Here is a 25,717-nt window from a genome sequence, read left to right as displayed (position 1 = left end):
CTGGGATTGTGTTAACACTGTAAGGCTCCATTTTGGCAGACTAGAGCCACATACTCTTCTTGCTGGCTTTGAAGAAGCAAGCTGCCATGTTATGAAAGGGCCAAGTGGCAAGGAACCATGGGCAGCCCCTGGTCAACAGTTGGCAAGAAACAGGGATTTCAATTTTATGACTGCAAAGAGATGAATTCTGCAAAGAACCTGAGGGAGCAGTGAAAACAGATATTTATTTCCCAGGTGAGCCTCTGTTGAGATCACAGCCCAAGCCAACACCTATACTGCAGCCTGATGGAGACCAGATGCAAAGATCCCAGATGAGCTACAGAAACTGCGGGGTAATAAATGTATGTTGTTTTCTGACACTAAATTTGTGGCAATTTATTACAGAGCACAGAAAAACAGTAGCAGTTGCTGAGCAGGAAGACAAGGCAGGTTCGTGTTTTCCCACTGGTGACCATGGCTAGGCCCAGGCCCACAGATCTACTCAGAATATCGAGAGGGGACACATTGGTGGCTCAGTGGGTTAAGCCGCTTCTTTTGGCTCAGGTCATGATCCCAGGGTCCTGGGATCGAGTCCTGAATCAGGCTCCTTGCTCAGCAGGGAACCTGTTTCTCTCTCTGCCTCTGCCTGCCACTCTGCCTGCTTCTGCTTTCTCTCTCTCTCTCTCTCTCTCTCTCTCTGGCAAATAAATAAATAAAACCTTAAAAAAAAAAAAAGAACACCTAGAGCAGTCACTGACAGGTGATGAGGTTTCCTGTCTCTGAGGGCCAGGACCACCTTGGGAGAGAGAAGCTGACACCCAACAGAAGTGACTTCAGGGGCCAGGGGTGGCCCTCTAAGGGATCACATCAGGAGGGAATAGATACTCTGCAGTCATTCAAGTCCCCAGGGAAAGAAGCATTAGCATGAAACTCTCAGCTGAGGAGGCATTTGTCACCCTCCTATGAAGGAAACACCACTTATGTTTCCCCAAAGGTCATGTCCTTGTGTTATTCTGGGAAAAAGAAATGAGAAACCACCAAACTTGCCCTCGAATGAAGCTGTTATGGCTTCCACTTCTGGAAAGGACAGAGAGATCTGGGTTTAAAGAAAAAGAAAAAGGAGGGACACAATGCATTTCTGGAGATGCAGGATTAACTACCAAACCCTCCCTCATCTGGAAATTAACACCAAATACTCTGAAATTAAATGTAAGCACTCTGAGCAGAGTACTGCTAACAATGACATATGCTTCACCTCCTCCCTCCATTGCCTATTCCATAATTTTCTCCAGATTTGCCAGTTACAGGCTACAGGTGCTAAAGTGAACTGGAAGGGGATCAATGAGAACTAGAGGTCAATGATACATCTCTAGTTCACTTTGAACAATTTAAACCACCTCTAGGTGACTCTGGACAATTTATATAAACTTTCGGTGTCGTGGTTTCTTTCACTGCTAAATGGGAATATTATGAGTAGCTGTCTCTTAGCGTCCTTGTAAAAATTAAATAAGACAAAAACATGTAAAGTCCTTAGCACAGGGCATGACAGGAGGTCTGAGCTCAGCAAACATTAGCCACTGCTGACCTAGTGACTATCATCTATAATTGCATCTTTACTTTCCAAACACTCCTCACAGTTCATAATTATTCATTCGAGAAATACTGACCATAACTACTACTATGTGCCAGGCACTATTCTTTAGCATATATCAATAGACAAACACAAAAATCTCTGCTCTCCTGGAGCTGACAGTCTAGTGGAGGGGGATAGGCAAAAACAAATAAACATGCATGAGCATATAACAGTATGTTCAGCAGGGATAAGTATAGAAGAAAAAAGAAAGAGCAAGGTGAAGAGAATCAGGAGGAGTGTTTGAGGGGAAGCTGCAGTTTTGTTGTTGTTGTTAAAGATTTATTTATTTATTTTAGGGAGAGAGAAAGGATGAGCAGGAGGAAAGAAGGAGAGAGAAACCTCAAACAGACTCCCCACTGAACATGGAGCCCAGTGAGGGGTTTGATGCAAGGCTCCATCCCAGGACCCTGAGATCATGACCTGAGCCAAAATCAAGATTCGGCTTCCCAACTGAGCCACCCAGGTGCTCTTAGAAGCTGCAGTTTTAATGAGGTGGTCTGGGTGGCTTCACCAGGAAGGTGACATTTAGAACAAAGATCTATGGGAACTGAAGGAGCTGGCCATGCTGATATCTAGGATGAGAGCTTCCAGGCAGAGGGAGTAGCCAGTGCAAAGGTCCTGAGGCAAGATAATACAAAGAGGCCCTGAGGCCAAAGCTCAGTGAATAAAGGGCAGAGAAGGAAGAGAAGAGAAGGCTGAAAAGTCACTAGGAAGCCTGGAGACTCCAACTGGGAAATTGGAGACTGTTGAACAGAGAAGTAATATGATCTGGTTTATTTTACAAGGCTCCCTATGGCTGTAGGAGGCAGCTAAGAGACTAACTCAGTGGTCCAGCAGGGAGATGATGATGGCTCAAAGTGGGTTTTTAGCAGCGTAGCAGCAGTCATAAATTCAGTTTAATACATAGTCCAATCTGGATTTCAGGAGAGGAGCTGGAGATATGAATTTGAGAGTCATCAGCTTTCAGATGGTATTAAAGCAAAAAACTGGGTGAGATTTCAATCAATGTAGAGAGAGAATAGTCAAGGACTGACCCTTGGGACCATGACCATGAAGAAGACATTGGGAGAAAAAAGAAGAAAGCCCAAAGGAGGAGGAAAAACCAGAGAGGAAGGAAGAAAACCAGAACATGCTGTCTGTCCTGAAAGTAAAAGGCAGGAATCATGTCAAGAGGCAAAGGTATGGGCCACCCTGTCAACTTCTTCAATTAACAGACTCATAATCTTCTCCTCAGTTTACCAATAGTCTTGAAATCCCCAAAGGGAAAGTGGATTTAGTCCATCCTATGGAAAAAGTGCAAAGTAATCTGTTTATATTATGATTGAAATGGGTCAATTATCAAATTAATCCATTGATTTGGGTCCCATACAGCTTGGTTCCTTGAAAAAATAAAAACATCTTCATGCTGTTAGGTCATTTCTCAAAAACCACCTGAGCGATAATTAAGTGAAAAGAGCTCTAACCCCTCTTACATCTTGAATCCCCCACTTGGATGCAGCATTGGAGAGTTGAGGGGGGGTTATTTCCACTCCAAAGGGATTTTCTGAAAGGAAGAGGAATAAAAAGGATACTCCTGAGATGTGATGTGCTGAAAGCCAAGAATACATAAGACAAAACAAATTCAAATTCTTAACGTAATGACATCGTGGTAACAAGGCACATAAACATGGAGGTCCTGACTGCTTAGGATGTTGGAGAAGCAGCTAAGACTTCACAGCCCAGTTAAGTTTTAAAAAGCCACCACAACATGACAACTAAATGTAGTGTGGTACCCTGGACTGAGTCCCATTACTAAAAGAGGACATTAATAGAAAAACTGGTGAAATCCAAATAAAATCCACAATTTACTGAACAGTAATGTACCAGTGTCAATGTCTTAGTTTTGACAAAGGTACCATGGTAACATCAGATACTAATGCTTGGATAAACTCGATGAAGGGCATAAGGGAATTCTTTGTAATTTCTTTGTAACTTTTATGTTAAATATAAAATTATTCCAAAATAAAATTTATTTTTAAAAAAGCAAGAAAGGCATTCTACTTTTCTGGGATATATGTATTTCCTGTTTTGACTCTGTAATATTTATTCTCTGAGTCAGTGTCTCTAGACAAAACTATCCATCCCTCCACCCCTGCCTACTATACTCTTCCTATCAGAGACCCTTCAAATCACATCACTGCAATTTCTAAAATAACTGAATCTGGAGGACAAAAGGAAAGTGGCTTTTGATGTGCCCCAACTTCAGGCACTGGAACAATCTAATGAGAAACCTTGGGCTCTGTGAATCAGACAGGGCTTCCCACAGGGCAGGCATCCTCAGCCCTGGTTGCATTCACTTTTGGAAGCATTTGGGGAGCTCTCATAAATTTTGATTGATTGGTTTTAGGTATGGCCCGGCAAAGGGGCTTTGGAAACTCATGGGTGATTCTAATGTGTGGTCAGAGTGAAGAACCACAGGCCAGGCTGGGTATGTTGTATCTGCTACTGTCCAGATTTTCCCTGGCCAAGAACTGAACAAGTCCACGGAAAGAGAAAACAGAGAGAATGACTTGTAGAGACCAATAATATAGAATCCTATAATCTCAGAAGGAAAGAAACTTCCAAAAAAAAAAAAAAAAAAGACCAGACACTAAGGAAATATAAAATAAGAATGAAACCTTTCTCTATGCCTCTTTTGATCAGGAAAACTCAAAAGTATATCCAACTTCTTGCTCTCCTCACTTCTTTTTACTTGTTTTATTGTGGTTAAAACACACTTAACAGAACATTTACCATTTTAACCATTTTTAAGTGTTCATTCAATGTCATTAAGCACATTCATAAGGCCAGACAACTGTCCCCACAATTTCCAAAACTTTCTTACCATCCCAAACAGCCCTCACTTATTTGACTTCTTATAAACGGAATGTGGGCCAAAACTGAATAGAAAATTTTAAATGAATGCTTGCAGGGGTGCCTGGGTGGCTCACTCAGTTGAGCATTTGCCTCCTGATCTCAGCTCAGGTCTTGATCTCAAGATCAAGTTCTTGATCTTGTTGTGAGTTCAAGCCCTGCATTGGGCTTGGAGCTGGGCATGGAGCCTACTTAAAAAAAAAAAAAAAAAATGCTTGTACAACAAACACATAAAAGGAGATTTAGACACTGAGCATTTGTGCACAAACCTCTTTTAATTGTAGGGCAGGAGAGCAAAGAGCCCCTAGGCTGAAGTACCTCAGATGTCAGCATAACTGGCCACAGATGTCGGAGTTGTTTAAGATCATAAGAGAAGACCACCTATTCTGTGTCGTGGTGACCTCATTACTCACACACAAAAATGAACTGTCATAAAAACAGTGTAAATCAGAGCTGGGCTCATTACAACAATCATGTCTGCCCAAGGGTTATACAGTCACTCCCCAGGGGGCCAGAGGGTCAGAATGTCACACCAGGATGCAAACTCCAGGACCACAGGCAGTGAGTGGAAGAGGATATTTTTTGACCAAAATACATAATCTAGACACTCTGTTCTCATATAAGAGATACAGGAATGGTCTTCATGTTCGCGAAGAAACAGGCTCTCTCTGCTTTTCATTCGAACACAGAATCCTATCAGACGCCCTCTTGCAATGCCATTCCTGAAAGCAATGCAGTTGGGAGAAAACCTGCCTCCATCATGAGAAAAGTCACAGTGTAGGAGCGACGTTCAATAGTAGATGCCACATCACTACAGTGTCGGGGAGATAGTGGCAATAGTGGAAACCTTAGTAACCTGGGCAGTTTACATCCCAGCCATCGCTAGTGATTCCAGGCCAGGATGGCCAAAACTTCTAGTTTTTTTTGTTGTTTTTTTTTGTTTGTTTGTTTTTTTAAGAATTCATTAAATTGTGTGTTTATGTCAGCCATAACTGTCAAAATTTTGGCTTTAGACAATGTTTTTTGCTATGTTGGCCAACCTCTTGGGGTTGAATTTGACCTCCCAGCCACCAGTTTCTGGCCTCTCGGCTACATACACAAAGCTCCCATGTGGATTGTGTAAGACTGATGAATCACAGAACTGTACCCCTGAAACTAATAATACATTATATGTTTAAAAAAAAAAATAAAAGAAGCAGCAGCAGCCGCAGCTACCAAGTGAGTCACAGAAAGCTGGATCTCAGGGAAGAGATAAGAGTGAGCAGATTATCTAAGTGAATTACAATCAGAATAGCCAACCCATAAACTCAACCCTGATAGTTCATGCCTTGTAATGACTCAGCAGATTCTTCCCCTCTCTGCTCCCGGACAACCCACGATCATGGCCAGTGCCAGTTCCTCAGTGGCTGGGACATAACCCTGGGCTAAGCCTTTGAAAGAACATGTTTGCTAGCAAAGACCCTACTGTCTATGAGTACTTTAAATATTCAAAATTAACACGGGCAAGAGGGTTAATCCTCAAATTATACTGACAAACTGCCAAGTAGTTAATTAAAAACCCATTTTGGTTTCACTAGCAGATCTGAAATCAATCTACTAAAAAATAAATGTCTGTCAAAAAACTACTATAAATGATACTTTTAAAAAATAAACATGTGAATAAATACTACCATACACACTACTTTTAAATAATAAACATGTAACAGATCTCTCTCCAACTCATAAACCCCTTCGACAACTTCAAAGACCATGATTTAAACAACATCTCCTCTTTCCCAGGACACCAGGCCCAGTTTGAACTTGAGTTGTGAAAAGAAAAGAGAGGACGTGCAGTTCATCAATAGAACTATTTTTGCTTCACTTAGGAATAATCAGAAAGAAATGGTGGTAAACTCCAACTTAGATTACTAGGCACTTCTCCAAACAGAAAAAAAAAAAAAATACTGAATGTCAGTTGACAGAAACAAATTCTCTATGTCTGGGAAACAGGAAGGATTTTTAAGATATTTCCCCCAAGGCAATACCAAGTTCAAGTAAAATAATCAGAATAGTTTTTTTTTTTTTTTCCTTCTAAGTAGTAGGAGAGAGGAATATGAACTACAGATCTGAAGATTTGTCAAGGAAAGAAAAAAAGGCATTTTCTAATTTCATTAACTAACGTAAAACTCATGACAATAAAAAGGTCTATGTCTTCAATCATCTGTTCAGCACCTTCTTGACCACTGACCACATACATGTCAGGTACTATGTTAGATCCTGCCTTCAAGATGGCCATCTAACTATGCAAGTGCTATCTACTGTATGCAAACCCTATAAAAAGAGAAGCGTTATGGGAGTTCAGTTACTTTCAGTGTCAGGGATCAGGAAATCTTTTAAAAAGCAAGAAGTGTGTCAGCTGAGCCTAAAGCTGAATGGAAATTAGTCATGGGACAATGGATAAAAGGCTATTCCAGGCACCGAGAACAGAGATTAGTAAGGATAGAGATGGAAAAAACCATGAGTTACAGGATGGAAATAATAAACGGTCAAGTTTGGTAAAAGGTGGGGACCGGCTATCAGGATCGGCAGGACCAGTACATCAGAGCCCAGCGAACACTTGGATGAATCTGCTATTAGGATGGACCTGTGATGTCTACAGTGGGCAGGAGAGAAGTGAGAACCGTGGTCAGAAAGAAAGGGTGGGGTGTGCCCCTGCAGGATGGGACTTCCTTCTGAGGGAAAGGGGAGCCATGGATGGTCTTAGATAAGAGAACACACTAAAATACAGACTTCAGGAAGATGAGGCACGTGGCGTTGTGTAGGATGGAAGAAGAGGCAAAGAATGTCTTTGGAGAGCAGTAATGAGCTAAGGTTTTGTGGAGGGAGTGGACGGATGGGAGAGAGAGTTTAGGTATTTCCCATCTCTGCAATTGGTGGGAGTTGGGGTAGGATGGGGAGAGGAGTAAATGCTGCTCCCCAAAGATGCTCTCAGAACAATGGGGAAAAGACTTCCGATCATTTTATGACTCCTTCCCCTTGCAAAATAAATCAAATCTACAAAAAAATTAAAAAATTAAAAAAAAAAATGAAGCTGCTGGAGTCAAAAACGTCCCCTATTAGTGAAGCTTAAGAAATGCTTAGGGGGAAAAAAAAATCTAAGTAAACAAATCCTAGCAAATTATTAAATAAAGGACCTAACTCTACAGTTTATCAGGGGAGTTCTGAAGTAAGAAGTAGAAAGGAGAAGAATGAACTCATAGATGGGTCACTGCCTTTTCTTCTGATTTTCTCTTCCTCTTTCACCAACAGACATTCACCACTTCTGTTGATAAGGGTTTGGTATCACCAGGAACATTTGGGAAATGATGGGGGTTGGGGAACTGTGCAAATGATACCCTAACCACACACTCTCTTAGGAAGCTACGCTCTGCCAAGTGCGTGCAAGTCATTGTGGGCATCTCACTACCCAGTACTACAGTACTGCTGTTTATTCTAGAGAAATCTTGCCACATCCTGTCTCACTGTTTACAGTCAGAGCCAGCTGTCTGGTAGATAAACCATCAGGGACTGTGCAACCCCAAGGAGTTCACCGTTAATCTTAAAAGCGATGGGAAAACAAACAGGCTTTACCCCTGCGGTCCCTGTATAACACAGTGTCAAAGAATTTCAATGCCCACCAGGCTGGACTACAGAAAAGAGAAAAACCCCAAGGAATGGGATCTGGGGCAGGGTCCTGCTTTCTCTGGGATCCTGTAAGGTTCCTAACTTACCCTGAAAGATGCCGAAGGGACTAATATTAGTATTAATGCACAAATAATATTTTATCACAAACCTAACACCGAATAAAAAGCAGGTTTGCCTGATATTACTTCAGAAGTCACATTATCTGCGAACAAAACTAACAGTAAGTAATTGCACCCCAGATGAATGCTCTCTAGGACTCTCTCACAGGCCCTGTCCAGTTGAGTGACAGGAAGTCCCTTCTCTGCTTACATTCAATGTACATGTTCCAAATTAAAATTCATTCATTGTTTCCTCCTTTTCTCGATCTACCTACCTACACCCTTGAACTAAATCATATGATGGAGATGTTCTCTATCTGTACTGTCCAATACAGTAGCCACTAGCCACATGTTGCTACCAAGCACCTAAAATGTGGCTAGTGCCCATGAGGAACTGAATTTTTAATTTTAACTTAAATGAATTTACATTTACATTGCTACACGTGGCTAATAGGAAAGGACAGCTTAACTCTCTTCTCACACTTTAATGTGAAAACAGATCATTGGGGATCTGGTTAAAATTAAGATTCCAATTCAGCCGATCTGGGTGGGGCCTGGGAATCTGCATTTCCAAGGAGCTCCCAGGTGACGCCAGTGCTGCTGGTGCACAGACTACACTTTGAGTAGCAAAACTCTAACTGCTTCAGGAACCATCCAAGTGACCCAGAAGTTCATGAATCAGTCGTCTCCAAATTTTTTGATAGCCTACTAGGTCCGTAAAAACTCCTGACTACCACTGTATTAATATCTTACATTTTTGTCATATAAAATACATACAAAACAAATTTTAAAAAGATGAGAAGCAACTGAAATAAGCAATATTTTTAAATTATAATTACAGTAAGTTCATATTATGAATAGTTAATATTTCAAGACTTAATAGACACTTGAAATGAGATTCATTGTTAACAACAGTGGAAGTTAACCCACATTTCAAAATGGCTTCTTGATGCATCCAAATATCTTTGGCTATCCTCTCTCAGATCTGAATAGGTAGGCATTGTATTTTTTGTTTTGTTTTGTTGTTTTGTTTTTTTTTAATCTCACTAGGAAAGCTCTGACAAACAGTGAGAGAGGAGTCAGTGTGGTCATTTTTCTGTGTGTGAGTCTAAGTGTGTGTGTGAGGAAGAGACAGACAGGGAAAGAGAGAAGGAAGAAAGAGACAAAGACAGAAGGATTTTATGTTCCCATTACTGGTATTTTCCTCAATCCTCAACCACCTTACAGGAATTTTTTAAGTCATGTGTATATTTCATGAGGGTTAAGCTACTAGAAATAATCCACAAATCCACTTCACTGAGTTTTCAAATGAAAGCCTTCCTCTGAACCCAGTCTCTCAGGAGCCCTCCTGTTTCGTATAGACAGGTGACCCCTGACCTCTGCACCCAGCCAGGGCATCACCTTCAACCTGAATGCTCAATATTAGTAATGCATAATTTCTCTCATAATTTGTCAACATAAATAAATATACACAGAAGCTCAGTACTATTTCAACATGGGTATGTACCTCACTTTGGTAATACTGGCTTAGATAAATGCATAGAAGTTTCAGAATGATCACAAATCTCTAAAATAAAACTTTACTTCAAACAATAATAGCAAACTCTATGTTCTTGAAAACACATGGTGGAAACTCTCTTCAAATGATTATGTAAATGTAATTACAATTTCAACAGAATTTACTGGGAATTGGAAAAAATAACTTTGGAGTCTATATGGAAAAAGCAACCCGCAAAAGTTGTTAAGATCTTGAAAACAAAGAACAGTGTCTTAATAGATATTAATATATGCAACAAACTTATTATAGTCAAAATAGCGTGGGATAGCACAAAAATCAATAAAGTGATCACAGGAATAATAAAGAATTGGGCACAAACTAGGGCATATACAGAAATCCAAATGATGATACAGGTGCCATTTCATTCCATGGTAAAAATCAGGAGAATGCAATAAACGCTGTTGATAAAGACAGCTATTTGGAAGAAAATAAAGGTGGATCCCTACTGCACACCCTAACACTAGCCCAGTCAACTGGGAGGAGTTTTGCCTGTCAGGGGACATTGGTAATATCTAGAGACATTCTAACTCTCATTAACTGTAGGGTTAGCGGCAGCGGTGGTGCTGTTTGCTACTGGCACCTGGTGGGTAGCGCAGCGGAGGGCTGCCTGATATCCCACAGTGCACAGGACAGTTCCAGCCCAAACTGGCAAAAGTTGAGACACTATATAGGCAGAGAACTCCTACCCTACTCTTACCCCTAACCTTAATGGTTAAAAAAATGAGAAAGGAACAGTGTTAGTAGTAGACAGATTCTGATGTAAATCCTGGCTTCTCCAATTAGCAAAAGCATGACTCTGGGTAAGTGACCGTTCTGGGTCTTGTCTTTTTCGTCTTGCTTTCAGGAGTAAAGATAATGTACATCATGAAGCAACGAGTGGGAATGCTGGCCAGACACAGCCACAAATAGATGGGAGCTGTTACAGCTGGTGCCATAAATAATGAATCCTATTGTGAAATGCCTACAAACATATAAATACTCTTCACAAGAAAAGTGGGCTTTTTGTTCCTATTAAGATCCAGGTTGCTTCCCAGAGCCATTTTGGGGACTTTATAGAAGTCTGAAAATAAAAACTTCAACAAGTTGAGTATGTTATAAACCCCCCCAGATCAGGGACTGTGCTCATTTCATTCTAACAAAAGCTACCTTAGAAGACACAAGACACCTAATAAATACATTTAGGTTTTTTTGCGGGGGTGTTGTTTTAGGTAACAGAGAAAAAATAATGCACTAAGCACCTCAGAACCATTGGAATAGAACTTTTTAGTGCAGAAACTGACAAGACCCAGCCGGGCTCCCAAAAGGAGCCAACTGGGGTGTTCCAAATGCTTTGCAGTGTCAAAGTGCCCTGAAACAAGTCTGGGGATGACCACACCTCTGGTTCCAGAACCTAGCAGTGGGGACTGAAGACCCTGCAAAGCCCAGAGGATCTGGGAATTCTCTGAAGGCCCTTCTGTAATTCCAGGGCTCCTAAGCTGAAAGATGGTATATTTCTGTGCCATGAGCCTCAAGATAGAACTTAAGCCCCATACCCACCACACAGTCCCACTCACCCACCCCACACTTCAATACTAAAGGAGTCATTAATAATTATCTTCTTTTTTAAAAAAAGATTTCATTTATTTATTTGAGAGACAGAGCGTGAGCAGGGGGAGGAACGACGGAGAAGCAGATTCCCCAATGAGTAAGGAGACTGACATGGGGCTGGATCCCAGGACCCTGGGGGATCATGACCTGAGCCAAAGGCAGACGCTTAACCAACTGAGCCACTCAGGTGCTTCATTAGTAAGTTCTTCAGGCTAGATTTCCTGCGGTATGAAATGGGAGGTGGGGGATAAGGCAAGAAAATGGTACCTTTCAACTACAAAACAGAATTAAGTCTGAAACCTCCACTGAACACATGATAATGTTTTCAACAAATATTAACAACAAAAACAACCATCATGAGGACACATGAGAATAAATTAAAAGACTTAACACATAGGAGTGAAGCAAAAGTGCTCTCAGATCCTCAGAAACAGGTGTTGTATGAATACAAGTTACTAATTTGGTTTTTAAAGCCTTTGGAGCTATTTTTCAGTTCCAACTCGTGGTTGATGAATGGGAGGCAAATGAAATGATGTACTCCACTAAATCGTATTTATGGCATTTACCTCTTTGTAAAATGGTTCCATCTTTCAGCCACTTAAAAATTATAGAAGACAGTTAGATAGACATAAAGATAATCATTATATCAAATTCCTAAGAACACTGAAATCACTGATAATGTATTTATATGGATCTGAAAGTTATTTGTCCCCTGCTGCTGCATTCATAGCAAAACCTGTAAGATTAAGTTCATACTAGTCTTTTCCAGGACCCAACACTGGTAATGCCCATGCCTTTCTCAGCTTGAAAAACACACACAATCTAATTTAAGTCTGATTGACAAAGAAGAGAGAAGACAAAAAAGACTGCCAGGAATATTTAAAGTAAGGCAATCTGAGTTCCTAAATTTAATATGCAATGGGCATAAAAATACAAAAATCTAACACTTCAGTAAAAGTATTTGCAACTAAATTACCTACACTGTGTGCACAAGGCCCTCAAAATAGTGGCAGGAATCCCTACAGCCCACCTGTAATGCCACAGAATAAATCCTCCATTGTTACTGAAAGATTGCGTGGACTGTGGGAGGAAGGGGCCCTTATTTATTTTATTTTAAACAAATACAGACATTTCATGGTCCTGTGGTATTTGCATAAGATCAACAGGAAATTTCAAAAAAATGTCGTGCCTTGTGCTTCTGCGTTTTGGTACCTGCTCGCTATTCTCTGCCATTCTAAGCTACTGGGGAAAGACTGGAAATCACTAGTATGCTAATTCTCTCTCTCTCAGAGGAGACAAAAATAAATAAATAAAAAATAAAACATGGGGAAAGACATAGGCATCAAGGACAGCTATAAAACGGGGTGGGGGGCAGTGGGGGGTGAGCTTTCAGGGAATGATGCATGTCTGTCTCTCTGGCTCTCTCCACTGGGACAAAGGCCAACACTTTGGAGGTGGAGAATAAGAGTAACTAGGCAAGCCATTACGGGTGTGGAGTGAAAAAAATTCTCTTCCCCCAAGAGAATGTGGCTTTACACCAGCATATTAGATTGGAAAGTGCAAACACAATAATTAACAGTGAATCCTGATACTTCAACACACCAGAAAAGGGTGTCACTCCAGTGTGAGATGGGAAATAGGAGGAATAAATTAAGGTAGTCCTCGTGATGCTGGACAGCTCCTTGGGGGGTACAGTGGCAGCCCAGGAGAGCTAATCAAGTCCTCCAAACACCTCGGGAAGCTTGAGAAAACTGATGAAGGCTGATACCACACCAACAATAAGGGGCAGCTGCGAGCCCAGAGTGGGGGCCCTGTTTATGACTGAATCTAAAATAACGACCCCCATGAGAAACAGACACCTTCGTATTCCCTGCTCTCATTTAAGAAAAGAACTTCAAATTCACCTTCCTCAATTTCCGCTGTCTGGGAATAAACCAGCTGCTGTGGTTTCTCTCCACCACTGTAACACATGTCAATCACTGCTACGCCCAGTGTTACTTTTCTTCCCCACGTGTGATTCCAACAATCAGCACGCTCCAGGGCTGAACCGCAGCCTCGTGTGAGAGCATTTTCTAGGGCACACCCCCGTAGGCGACCACCCCCTGTGTATTTCGTTTAATTATGAAACCTCTTTCTAGAAACCCTGTAATTCTCCCAAGAGCCAAAGTAATTGGTAGAAATTAGACATGAAGAGACACAAGGCCACTTAAAGAGGACACTTTCGATTATAATTTTTAAGAGAACTTTCTTTTCAGTTCCAGTATAATTTTGTACTTTCCCAATTCTGCCCTTTTCAAATGCCAAAGAAAATGCTCATGTTATCTTGTGGACTGTAAAGAAAAAAAAGGCAAAAAAAAAAAAAAAAAAAAGGGAATGTAATGCATTTGTACTCCACTTAAGTCCACAAAGATTTCCTTTCCTTTGAAGGCCATCCTTTGGATGTTTTTTAAAAGGAAAAAAAAAAAAAAAGAGTAAAAAATAACGTATTATTTGTGGCAAATTTATTTGGACAATGAAAGGATCCTGTGTGTGTGTGTGTGTGTGTGTGTGTGTGTGTGTGTTCCATTCCCTGGGGTCCATATGGTGTGGCTGCGTTATCAAGATACATTTTTGGTACTGGTAGATATGTAAACCAAAGACAGATCCATTTTGCAGTGAATTTATGACCTTTTTAGGGAGTGATGGTAGCAAAATTCCAGGGTATAGTTTTATTCCACTCAATTCAGGAAAATTCTATTGAGCAACACCTACTCACCACCTGGCACTCTAAGTAAGTAATGGAAATCCAAAGTTGGAAGAATATTTAGCAAGGAGGAGAAAGGGTGGGAAGACATATATAAATAATTACAAGATAGTCTGAGAAGTCTAATGATTGCTGTGGGTGAAAGGAGAAGAGACAGCTCAAAGGCAGAATGATTAACTCCACCGAAATAAGCATCATACAGAAATCTTAAAGATTGCAAGATGGCAGCCAGTGGGGTGGGTTAGGGCTGCACAATGTTACAGGCCTGCCCTGGAGATACTGAAGATTTGGTTTCAGACCACTGCAATAAAGTAAATAGTACAATAAAGCTAGTGCAATGAATTCTTTGGTTTCCCATCGTAGAGCAAAGTTTTGCTTACACTAAATTATAGTACATTAAGTGCGCAATGTCATTATGTCTAAAAACACAAAGTACATACCTTAATTAAAAGTACTTATTGCTAGAAAATGCTAACCATCCTCTGAGCTTTTAGTTAGTCCTAATCTTTTTGCTGGTGGAGGGTCTTGCCTCAATGCTAATGGCAGCTGACTGATCAGGGTGGCGGTTGCTGAAGGCTGGGTGGCTGGGGCAGTTTCTTAAAATAGGACAACAATGAAATCTGCCATATCCATTGACTTGTCCTTTCACAAATGGTTTCTCTGCAGCATGTGATGCTGTTTGATAGCATTTCACCCACAGAAGAACTTCTTTCAAATTGGAGTCCGTCCTCTCAAACCCTTTATCAACTGCTGCTTTCTCAACTATGTTTATGTGATATTCTCAATCTTTTGTTGTCATTTGAACAGTCTTCCCAGTATCTTCACCACTGGTAATTTCCATTTCAAGAGATCAGCTTCCTTTGCTCATCCATACTCATGTGTTAGTCTTATTGTGAGATTGCAGTAGTCTACTCCCATCTTCAGCCTCTGCTTCTAATTCTAATTCTCTTGAATTTCCACCACATCTGCAGTGACCTCCCTCACTGAAACCTTGAACCTCTCAAAGTCATCCATGAGGGCTGAAATCAACTTCTAAACTCCTGCTGATGTTGATATTTTGACCTGTTTCCTTGAATTACAAATGTTCTTAATGGCATCTAAAATGGTGAATCCTTTCCAGAATGTTTTCAATTGGCTTTGCCCAGATCCATCAGGGGAACCGCTGTCTCTGGCAGCGAGAGCCTTAGGAAATGTGTTTCTTAAATATAAAGTCGAAACTACTCTTTGATCCACGGGCTACACAATGGATGTTGTGTTAGCAGGCACAAAAACAACATTAATCTCATTGTACACCAGAACTCGTGGATGACCAGGTGCTTTGTCAATGAGCAGTAATATCTGGAAAGGGATCCTCTTTTCCAGAGCAGTAGGTCTCAACATTTGGTAAACCATGTTATAGATGTGCTGTCCTCCAGGCTTTGTTGCCCCATGTATAAAGCAGGCAAAGTAGATATAGCGTGATTCTTAAGGGCCCTAGGATTTTCAGAATGGTCGATGAGCACTGCCCTCAACTTAAAGTCATCGGCTACATTACTTCCTACCAAGAGAGTCAGTCTGTTCTTTGAAGCTTGGAAGCCAGGCAATGACTTCTCTCTAGTTGTGAAAGTCTTAGTTGGCACCTTCTTCCAATAGAAGGTTGTTTTGTCTACACTGAGTATCTGTTTAGTGTAGACACCTTTACCAGTTATCTTAGCTCAATCTTCTGGATCTCTTACTGCAGCTTCTACATCAGCACTGGCTTCTTCCCCTTGCACTTTGATGTTATGGAGATGGCTGCTTCCCTTAAACCTCATGAACCCACTTCTGCTGGCTGCAAACTTGTCCTCAACAGCTTCCCCACCTCTCAACCTTCACAGAATTGAAAAGAGTCAGGGCCTTGCTCTGGACTAGGCTTCGGCTTAAGAGAACGTTATGGCCGGTTTGATCTTCTCTCCAAACCACTGAAACCTTCTCCATATCAGCAATGAGTCTGTTTCACTTTATCATCCGTGTGTTCACCGGGGCAGCACTTCTAATTTCCTTCAAGAACTTTCCTCTGCGTTCACAACTTGGCTAACTGTGTGGTGCAAGAGGCCTGGTTTCCAGCTTATGTTGGCTTTCAACATGGTTTCCCCACTAAGTTTAATCACTTCTAGTTTTTGATTTAAAGTGAAAGACCTGCGATTCCTCCTTTCACATGAACACCTAGAAGCCACTGCAGGGTTATCAATGGGCCTGATTTCAGAACAGCTGTGTTTCCAGGAATAGGGGGACCCAAAGAAAGGAAGAGAGATGGGGGAATGGTTGGTTGGTGGAGTAGCCAGAACACACTTTTATCTATTAAATTCACTGCTTCATATGAGTGTGTTCTGTGGGGCCCCATATAACAATTACAATAGTAAAATCAAAGATCACTGACCACAGTGTATAATAACAAATATAATAATAATGAAAACATTTGAAATATTGCAATATCAAAATGTGGCACAGAGATACGAGGTGAGCGGCTTTTGGAAAAATGACATTGATAGACTTGCTTGACACAGGATTGCCACAAACCTTCATTTTGTAAAACACACAGGATCTGAAAAGGGCAACAAAGCCGTCTGTATTTTGAAAAAAGTGAGGCCCCATTTAAAGAGAGAGAAGTTTTCATATAAAAATCCAGATTTCTGGCTGTTCTTGAACAAAGGTACAAGATCTGGTGACACCTGGCAACAACAGGGCAGGGTGAGGTACCAGTTCTCTGACACCCACGAGCCCCCACCCAAGGTCCTGGGCCCTGGAGACATCCGAGAGTGCAAGCCCTATCTTAAAAAAAAAAAAAAAAAAAGGCAGTCTTCAGGATTTCAGATTCCCAGCCCCAAAAAGGGAATAAGGGGGAAAGGCTGGGCATTTTCTGATATTTGCTTTCCTGGAAATAAAACAGCCCAAAACCAAAAGTATCGTCTCTCACTGCATCACTTGACACTGGGCGGCCAAAGCTGACTCATCCTGCAATCTGTGCTGCTCGTAAGTACTTGGGAGTACAGCCTGCTGATGGGTCTGAGAGGAAAAATTTCTCTGACTCCAAGCATATGGTCAATTTGGAACTGAGCAGCTCATTTAGCACAGCTTTCCGCAAGCCACTGCGTCTCTTCTAAGAATTACTAGAGGCATCTGGTAGAGAGAACAAGGACCACAACAGGCTGGGCTCAGGCAGCAACACAGAAGCGGGCCTGTCCTCATGGGCTCACCATGGATTCCCACAGCCCCCCACAGCCTCACCGAGCTCAGGCTTCTCTCCTGGCTCCTGACTTCCCAGCAGACACCTGCCACTGGACCTCATCCCCCAGCGACTGCCCGCAAACACCATGCAACCAGACTGACGTCATTCACATTCCTTCTGTGGTGGCCGCTGCCTGTGCTCCACCCAGGTCCCCTCCAAACCTGTCCAGGTTCTGTGCGTCCCCCTAGGTTCTGCACGCTTCCCTGTCTTCCCTGGCTGTTTGGAATGCCTTGGCGGGATGTGTCCTAGACCGGGGAATTGTCTGAGGCAGCTCGTGGCAAATGGCTAATGGGTGCTGGGAGAGGAAAGCCGGTTCCCAACCTCAAGGTGGGCTCACCGCTTCCTGCAGAATCAGGCCAAGACTGACACTGTACCCTTGATGGCTTCCTCCCTTCCCTGTCCGGAGACCCACTCCTAACTGAGGCTTCCGGGGAACACCTCCCTGATGATCTTGCAGGATCTGCTTCTGGGAAACCCCACCAAGACACAGCCCCACCCCATCCCCACCCTCCCTCCTCCAGTTAACCTTCCCAGCCACTCGGAGTCAAACGTGCCTCCTGTTTTGACTCTTCCTTTTCCTTCACCCTGTCCCTTTGTGGCTAAATGTTCAATCCCCTGTCTCCCCGTATCAGACGCATCTCCCATCCAACTCTGCCTTCCCTTCCCCCGCAGCCTACTTCAGTTACCCACTGGCTCCCTCCCTCACTGACTGTGTTTTCTCAGCCTCCACTGTCTTTCCCTTTTAGCTTCCCCTCTTTCACTTTGAAAACTCAGCACTTCTAAGGGTTGTTCCTCCAAAACAAAACAAAAATTTTGTAATGGCTCCCCACTGACTTCAGGGTAAAATTCAAACTTCCTAGCCCAGCTTGTCAGAGGCCTCCCAATCCACATGCCTCATGCCTCTTCTCCCTGCTTCCCTCTGACTTGTGCTCCGGTCAGGCCACACCATCCATGGTCTGCTTATCAGGGTTCTGGGCTCCCCTGGGCCAGACCCCTGCCTGGGATACCCTCCTCATCTCTCGTTTCCCTGTTCAAATCCACCATCATTCTAGACCCAGAGCAGAAGGGGGTCATGGAGACTGCTTCTTTATCTAAAGCACCCCCATTAACAAATTCTGGGTGAGAGTTGAGAACCCAGACCTACAGATTTAGTTGCCGTTCACATCACTTGCATCATATATATTTGACAACTGCCCCCCCCCACCAACCCCAGTAGATGAGTTTCTTGAGAGCTGAGATCTCTTTGGAGTCATCTTTGCGTAGTGAAGCTACACCACACATGCTTATCTTAGACAAATCTCACTGAATGAGAGGACTGTTCACCACTTAAAATGGAGCCAGTTGTTCTAATCAACAGGCAGATGAGTCCCAGAATGGATGGGAGACAGGAGGCATGGAGATCCCGTTCCCTCCACCTCCGTTCTCACCAACGCCTCTCCCAGTGCAGCGCCTCACCCCCTCAGATGTGATTCTAAGTAACACTCATTCTAAACCGAACCAGCTTACTTCCCCGTGGGGTTCATTGCTGGAAACACCAAGCTGATCTCATCCTGAAGGAAAACATGCATCGGGCAGGTAGAGAAATGCTCCGGTATTACATTTCATGGGCAAGTAAAGAGATTTTCAAGGGCAGTTTTCATTACATGCATTTTCCACCATCCACAAGGGTTTCCGCGTCCCACCCCTTGCATTAGCAGTAGCTCATCTGTGCGCCCCACCTCCTCACCTGAGGCCCAAGGGCACCTGATGCATGTCTACAGGGTTCACAGATGTTGTGGTCCCCTGTATCATATAAGGTGATATCCCAGGGGACCTGGACCCAAATGGCTTCACCCATTAGTGATGAAAAACACATCACAGACACCCTGAACCGGCTGTATGCGTGAACAATGACAAAGCAGCAGCTGGAAAACGGAGCAGCCCAGTGTGTTTTTGTGGTCATGCCTACCACCATAAGATGGCCTAGAATTAAACCCACATGCATGAAAAAGCAGAAGTGACATGTTAATGAGTGACTTCTCTCAGCCATCAAGTTTTGAGATCTTTGACAACTCATTCTAAGGAAAACTGCCCCCCAAAAATGAAGGATACTTGACTGTACTTGGACTTCCGAGTGAGTGGAACTACACTAACTATAGTGTCTGTTAAAAATCACTAAGCGTTCTAAAGAAAGCGTTTCGGGAAAGTAGTATAAACTCTCTTTCTACTTATTCATTAAATATTTCAAATTCAGCTATTCATTCCTCTGTCAGTTTTCAAGTAAATTCAACACACCTAGGATCAAGAACAATTTGTACTGAAGAACGTGGGTGGCCTTTACCAGATTTTTCAAGAAAAAGGATCAGGTAATCTTTCATGGATTTAAGTAAAGTTTGCCAAAAAAGTACAGGGCCCAAAGGAATGTTATTGTACTGAGCTTCTGGGGTGACTCATTAATAATCCAGTCCGACTGTCATGATGCTCTCAAATGATCCAAACTCCACCAGGAGACATTGCATTAGAAGACCTAATAAACTCTTCCTGCCTCATGTACATTACTCCTATTTTTGTCCCCAAAGAAATCAGGACCAAGCTAAAAGCCCCTACCTCCAGGAACATTTCCTTTGCTTCTTTTCCACGAGGAGGTGACTTCTCCTTTTCCCATGGCATCAGGTACATGCCTTATGTTCTCAGTGAAATCACAGGTATCTAGAAGGCAAGCTCCATTGTCCAGTTGAACCTTGCACCCTCCACCTCCCCACCACATAGAGCACCTAGCAAAATACCTTACAAAGAGTAGAGTTCAGTAAGTGTTTGCAAAGGAATGAGTGATGGAGTGAATGTAAGCTTGTACGGTTCCGTTCTTTTTCCTGGCCCTGCTACAGATCCCAAAGGCCAGTTATTTGCTAAAAACTTTATGTTCGCCTTTCAAACATATTAAGGTTCATATCCAGGTTTCAAGTTGTCATCCCATGGTAATTCTTGAGAATGAACTTGATTTGGACTGATAGTACTCTAAAAAGTTTACCGATAGCTCTTCTGGAATGGTTCAGTTAGAAAATATTAACCAGGTATTTACTTCCTCTTTGAGAGCTAAATCATTTCATTTAACAGCATCTACAGCTATCAGAACTTTGGCAGACTTTGTGAAAAATATCATTTTAACAGTCTTTATTAAAAATTAATCACATACTTCCCTTCGTTCGTTTCTATCACATAAACTCCCCATTGATACAAAAAAAAAAAACCTCTGTTGTTTTTGTTTATTTATTCTTAATAGTGTGGGTTCTTTTCCTCGGGATGCAAAAATATGGTTATTGGGTTTTCCAGGGGAGAAAATGCCTGTCCCTTAAAATGATACTGTATAATCACTCTGCTTCCCACTGCCACTCCTCCCACCTAATAATAATGGGAAATGGAAGTGAGGGAAAATCTCTTGGTCATTTTTGCCATGAGAACGCTAAACTACCATTCTCATTATCATGACAAATCAAAAAGCTTTAGCAATTTCCTTTAAAAAAAAAAACACAATAGGGTGGAGTGAGAGCATCTTCAAAGATCTGGCACAAAGTTATCCAAAGAATTTCTTTCTCTGAATCTACTTATTAAGAACCTGGAATGTTCCCTAAAGCCATCCAGCAGTAGGCAGACCCCAGGCACTGTAGACTAGAGTGAACTTAAACCCGAGGAGAATGCCATCTTCTCTTTTTTGAAAACCCTCCTGCACACTCGTGTCTCATTCTTCTTAATGACTTAACCATTTTCCCTTCCTGGAAAGTAAATTCATTAACTCAGGGATGGTCCTCAGAGGAAGTGGGGACAAAAATATATGGGTGTGTGTGTGTGTGTGTGTGTGTGTGTGTGTGTGTGTGTGTATGTATATAAAACTTCAGCTCTGCTGATATCTGGTTATGGACTATTCCCAAAAGTGATGGTTCTTAATCCTTAAGAGGAGCTTTCTCACCCACTTCATCTGATCATATCATTGAGACTTAGCTCAGGTCTTGCAAATCATTTAGTACTAGAAAAATCTACTAATGTGCCCCTGACCCTACAGCACTCCCTCACAGCCCAGCGCAGCCTAGGAACCCTCTGCTCTTTCTCACTTTTTCCGGTGCTCAGAACTCTCCCTAGCAGGGAAGGGGCGATCCCGAGTAGTGTTGGTGAGTGTCAGGCATGGAGCTGGACAAGAATTAGTCAGGTCCTCTCACCCTTGCTGCTCTAGGTGTGATTCATGGACCAGTAGCATTGCTATCATCTAGGAATGTGCTGGAAATGCAGAGTCCCAGGCCCAACCGCAGACCTGCTGAGTCAAACCGCCCTTGAAGAATGTCCCCAGGAGATGCTTAGGGGTACCTCAAAGTTTGAAAGGTGCCACTCCATAGCAAAAACAAAAAAAGTGCATCTTCACATTTACAGTCAAATTCATGTATGATGAGCTGACTTCATGCCAAATCCCATCCTCACATCACCTGCAGCAGAATTATACTGAGGGATACTCTTGGACCTGACCAAAGTGGATCCTCCCCTCTAAACATCCAGTCCAACGGAATGATGAAAGAGGCGGAAACACCAATGCTCAGTGAATGCCTCGTGTGACCTGGAAGGTACATGGCAGGATGGTTTTATTTTGTTTCTTTTCTGAAATTCTGACTTGCTTGAGATTATTGAGCGGTAATATGGAGGAAAGCAGAAATAATGAAATTATTACCTCATCTAAAAATCAAAGATCTCTTCCCCGCTTTTTTCATAAGGGGGTTGTCCACAGAATCACAGGGGACAAGAACACAGCAAGTACTTCACCTTGGGATTCAGATGGGAGTCTGCCTGGTCCCTGCCCAGGACCAATCAGAGCTCTGCTCGCTGTCATTTGTGTGACCTTGACAAATAAGTCAACATCTGGGCCTCAGCTTCCTTACCTTTAAAATGGAAATAAAGGGGCGCCTGGGTGGCTCAGTGGGTTAAAGCCTCTGCCTTCGGCTCAGGTCATGATCTCAGAGTCCTGGGATCGAGCCCCACATCGGGCTCTCTGCTCAGCAGGGAGCCTGCTTCCTCCTCTCTCTCTGCCTGCCTCTTTGCCTACTTGTAATCTCTGTCTGTCAAATAAATAAATAAAATCTTAAAAAAAATAAAAATAAATAAAATGGAAATAAAAAAGAGTACCTCTTTCAAAGGCTGCTTATGAGAACGAAATGATACCTGTAAAGCCTGGCATATGGTGAGCACGCCACATGAGTGACCCCTGATAATCACGCTAACCCTGTGTCTTGGTGGAACCTGAAACCACTGTGGGTCCACAGTGATTTCCTCTGGTGACTGACTTGGATGTAACAAATCCACATAAAGAATGAATATTCAAAGGGTGCCTGGGTGGCTCAGTGGGTTAAAGCCTCTGCCTTCGGCTCAGGTCATGGTCCCAGGGTCCTGGGATGGAGTCCCGCTCTCTGCTCAGTGGGGAGCCTGCTTCCTCTTCTCTCTCTCTCTGCCTACTTGTGATCTCTGTCAAATAAATAAATAAAATCTTAAAAAAAGATGAATACTCAAAAAAAAAGAAGGCTTGAGAAAAGTTTCACTACAAAAGCCATGGTAATGTTGAACGTTAGCAAAGGTGTCGGCCATCTTTCACTTCAAATTCCAACCCAGGCTGACTCTGACTGAGAGCCCAGAGCTTGATCAGCCATGAAGAAAGAAACGCTACTGGCCAGAAGGAGGGGCCCGTCTTAGTCACCAGCCCTCCGCCTCACAGCTGTCCCTGTGAGCTCACGGGCCAGATGTCTGTCTACCAGGCAAAGTAACTTTTAAAGAGAGAGAAAAAGAAGCAGTCATTCTGCACTCTCTCTTTTTAAACTACAGCACAGGCTGTCATTCCTCCCAGGAGGCTTGGCCGAAGGACAGATCTGATGATTTCTTTTGCCAGACTTTATTTCAAAATAAAACACAAAAACATACCACTATCCCACTTCTGCTGGTTTTTTTTTAATCACTTAAAATTAATACTGCTCTTTTTGAGAAACCAATTTCCACTTCTCTTTTCCTAATTAGACCTGATAAAAATATAAGAATAAGCATTCAAGTGGACAAACCATATTGAAAATACCCTCAAAGCCTTGGAAATTAAAATGAAGATAATTCAAACACAGCACTTGAATAAAGTGGGTTTTGTTTCTCCTCCCAAGTGACTGACGGAACATACGGTAAGTTTAAAATATCCGAGTATTTCTGGAGTTTGGAGGAAGATAATAAGTTTGTAGCCTTCAAAAAAATAGTGTGTTTTGTAGCCATACATTTCAGATTAACAGTATGATACTTCACCAGCTGTATATTCTGGGAGCACACCTGCTCTGAAGAGGCATCTTTCTAATTGAGTGTAATCCAATAAATTAAAGGACGGTCAGGATATAATATGGAACTCTCTACTCACGCCAAGTGTGTGTGGGCAGTTCACAGGACACTGTGAAACTTCTGTCTGATTGTCTCTCACTTTGCCTTACCTGTCAGAGGGCAGAGGCCCTGGGGACACCAGGAAAATTCAAATATATTCTCTACTCCCCCCGCCACCCCTTCTCACTCCCCCTTCTCTATTCAACACACATTAGCCACCTCATAATGCGAAGCTAAGGTTCACCTCAGAGGACTTACCTGTCAGTTTTCTTGATCAGGATGGCCCTGAAGATGTGCTCAAGTGGTGTCTTCTCCCGCTCATGGGTTGGCTGCACGAAGGGGTGCAGGGCCACTAGCGAGAAGCCCTGCTGGTACACCTCCAGGAGCTGGGCGGGCAGGTCATGCAAGGAGGCCAGCCTCACCGCTGAAGACCTCGGGAGCTCAGCTGGGGGTGCAGAGAGGAGAGGCTTATTAGGGACGTAACAAAAGGGCTCGCCCTCCCCCAAGTCCCTCTCCCCTTGCCCTTGCAGACCTCCAGGTCACCTCTTATTAAGAATGGGTTTACTCCTGTCTTAACTACTGTCGTCAAAGAGAACTTAAAAAAACAGATTATTTTCCAACTCATCCAAAGGCGTTGCTAATTGGGTATTTTAAATCTAGAGTCAATCTTCTCAGAGATCACATTGGAAAAGTCATTTCCACCCCCTTAAAATAAAAAAAGAAAAAGAGGAGGAGGAGGAGGAAAAATGACAACTGCATGCAAATATAAAATTCCCAGGTGGCAAAAAACAGCATTGACAATGTCAGAAGACAAATTGGAACATATTTTCTGTGACACTTAAGACAAAGAGATAACTTCCTTAATTTGCAAAGAAATCACTAAAAGAGAGAGAGATAGAAGAAAGAAAGAGGAAGGGAAGGGAAGGAGAGGGCAAAGAAGGGAGGGAACGGGAAGAGGAAGTGGAAGGGAAGGAGAAGCTGAAAGGAAGGGAAGGGAAGGGAAAGGAAGGGAAGGGAATGGGAAGCAAGGAAGAGAGAGAAAGCCAAAATATACAAAGAGGCAATTGCCTAAAAAAACACAAAAAGCTAACCAATATCTGAAAAAAACACTCAAATTAACTCCACATTAGAAGCACACAAAACATATTTCTCACCTACTGAATTATTTTAAGATTTGGATTTAAAACCTTTTTTGAGAAGGATGGACAAGAATCAAAAATCAAAAGGTGTAAGCAAATACCCAATTTAAAGTATACATCCCAGCCCTATCACCCTTTAGACTTTTTCCCTAGGGGAAATCAGTATTATCTGCTTTTTGTACACATGTTAACAACTGCTGAATTCATATACAAGTAAAAATGTCTACATATCTCCCTCCCTTTTTATACAAATGGTAGCATAGCGGCGCCTGGGTGGCTCAGTTGGTTGGGTGATTGCCTTTGGCTCAGGTCATGATCCTGGAGTTCCGGGATAGAGTTCCGCATCAGACTCCCATCTCCATGGGGAGTCTGCTTCTCCCTTCGATCTTCTCCCCTCTCATGCTCTTACAAATAAATAAATAAAATCTTTTAAAAAATGGTAGCACAGTGTTACACATATGGCTTTTTGCAAATTTTTATCAATTGACAGTATACTTTTCTTAGAAACCGTTCAATAGCAGTGCGCAGAGCTTTTTCTCATTCTTCTGACAGACGCAGTCTTCCACCATATGATGGACCATAGTTTATTCAAACTCTTGCTTTTATAAGTAATGCTCATGGAAAATACCACTCCTAGCTAATTTCACACGGGTGCACATGCAATACATCATACCTAGGAATTCCATACCTAGGAATTTGCTGGGCAAAACAAACAAACAAACAAAAAACACACTGTAATTTTTTCAGATATGGTCCGATTTCTTCTACAGAATAGCAAGGATTTACCTCCCATCAGTGATGTGTACAGGTCTTCCTTT

General features: G+C 42.4%; 1 protein-coding gene across 1 annotated transcript in view; it reads right to left on the bottom strand.

Annotated features, from left to right (window-relative positions):
* The window catches only part of LOC111154956 (raftlin, lipid raft linker 1), a 192,721-nt gene that overhangs the window by 91,678 nt on the left and 75,326 nt on the right, over window positions 1-25,717 (bottom strand). Inside the window, exon 3 of the mRNA XM_022514919.1 lies at window positions 24,019-24,205. Coding sequence (XP_022370627.1) covers window positions 24,019-24,205 — 187 coding nt within the window. The remainder of the gene's footprint in view (window positions 1-24,018; window positions 24,206-25,717) is intronic.

Source organism: Enhydra lutris, unplaced genomic scaffold (assembly GCF_002288905.1).
Source record: "Enhydra lutris kenyoni isolate GAN:26980312 unplaced genomic scaffold, ASM228890v2 scaffoldscaffold39, whole genome shotgun sequence".
Lineage (NCBI taxonomy): Eukaryota > Metazoa > Chordata > Mammalia > Carnivora > Mustelidae > Enhydra > Enhydra lutris.
Note: the sequence above shows the minus strand (reverse complement) of the source record. Positions and strands in the feature narration are given on the sequence as shown.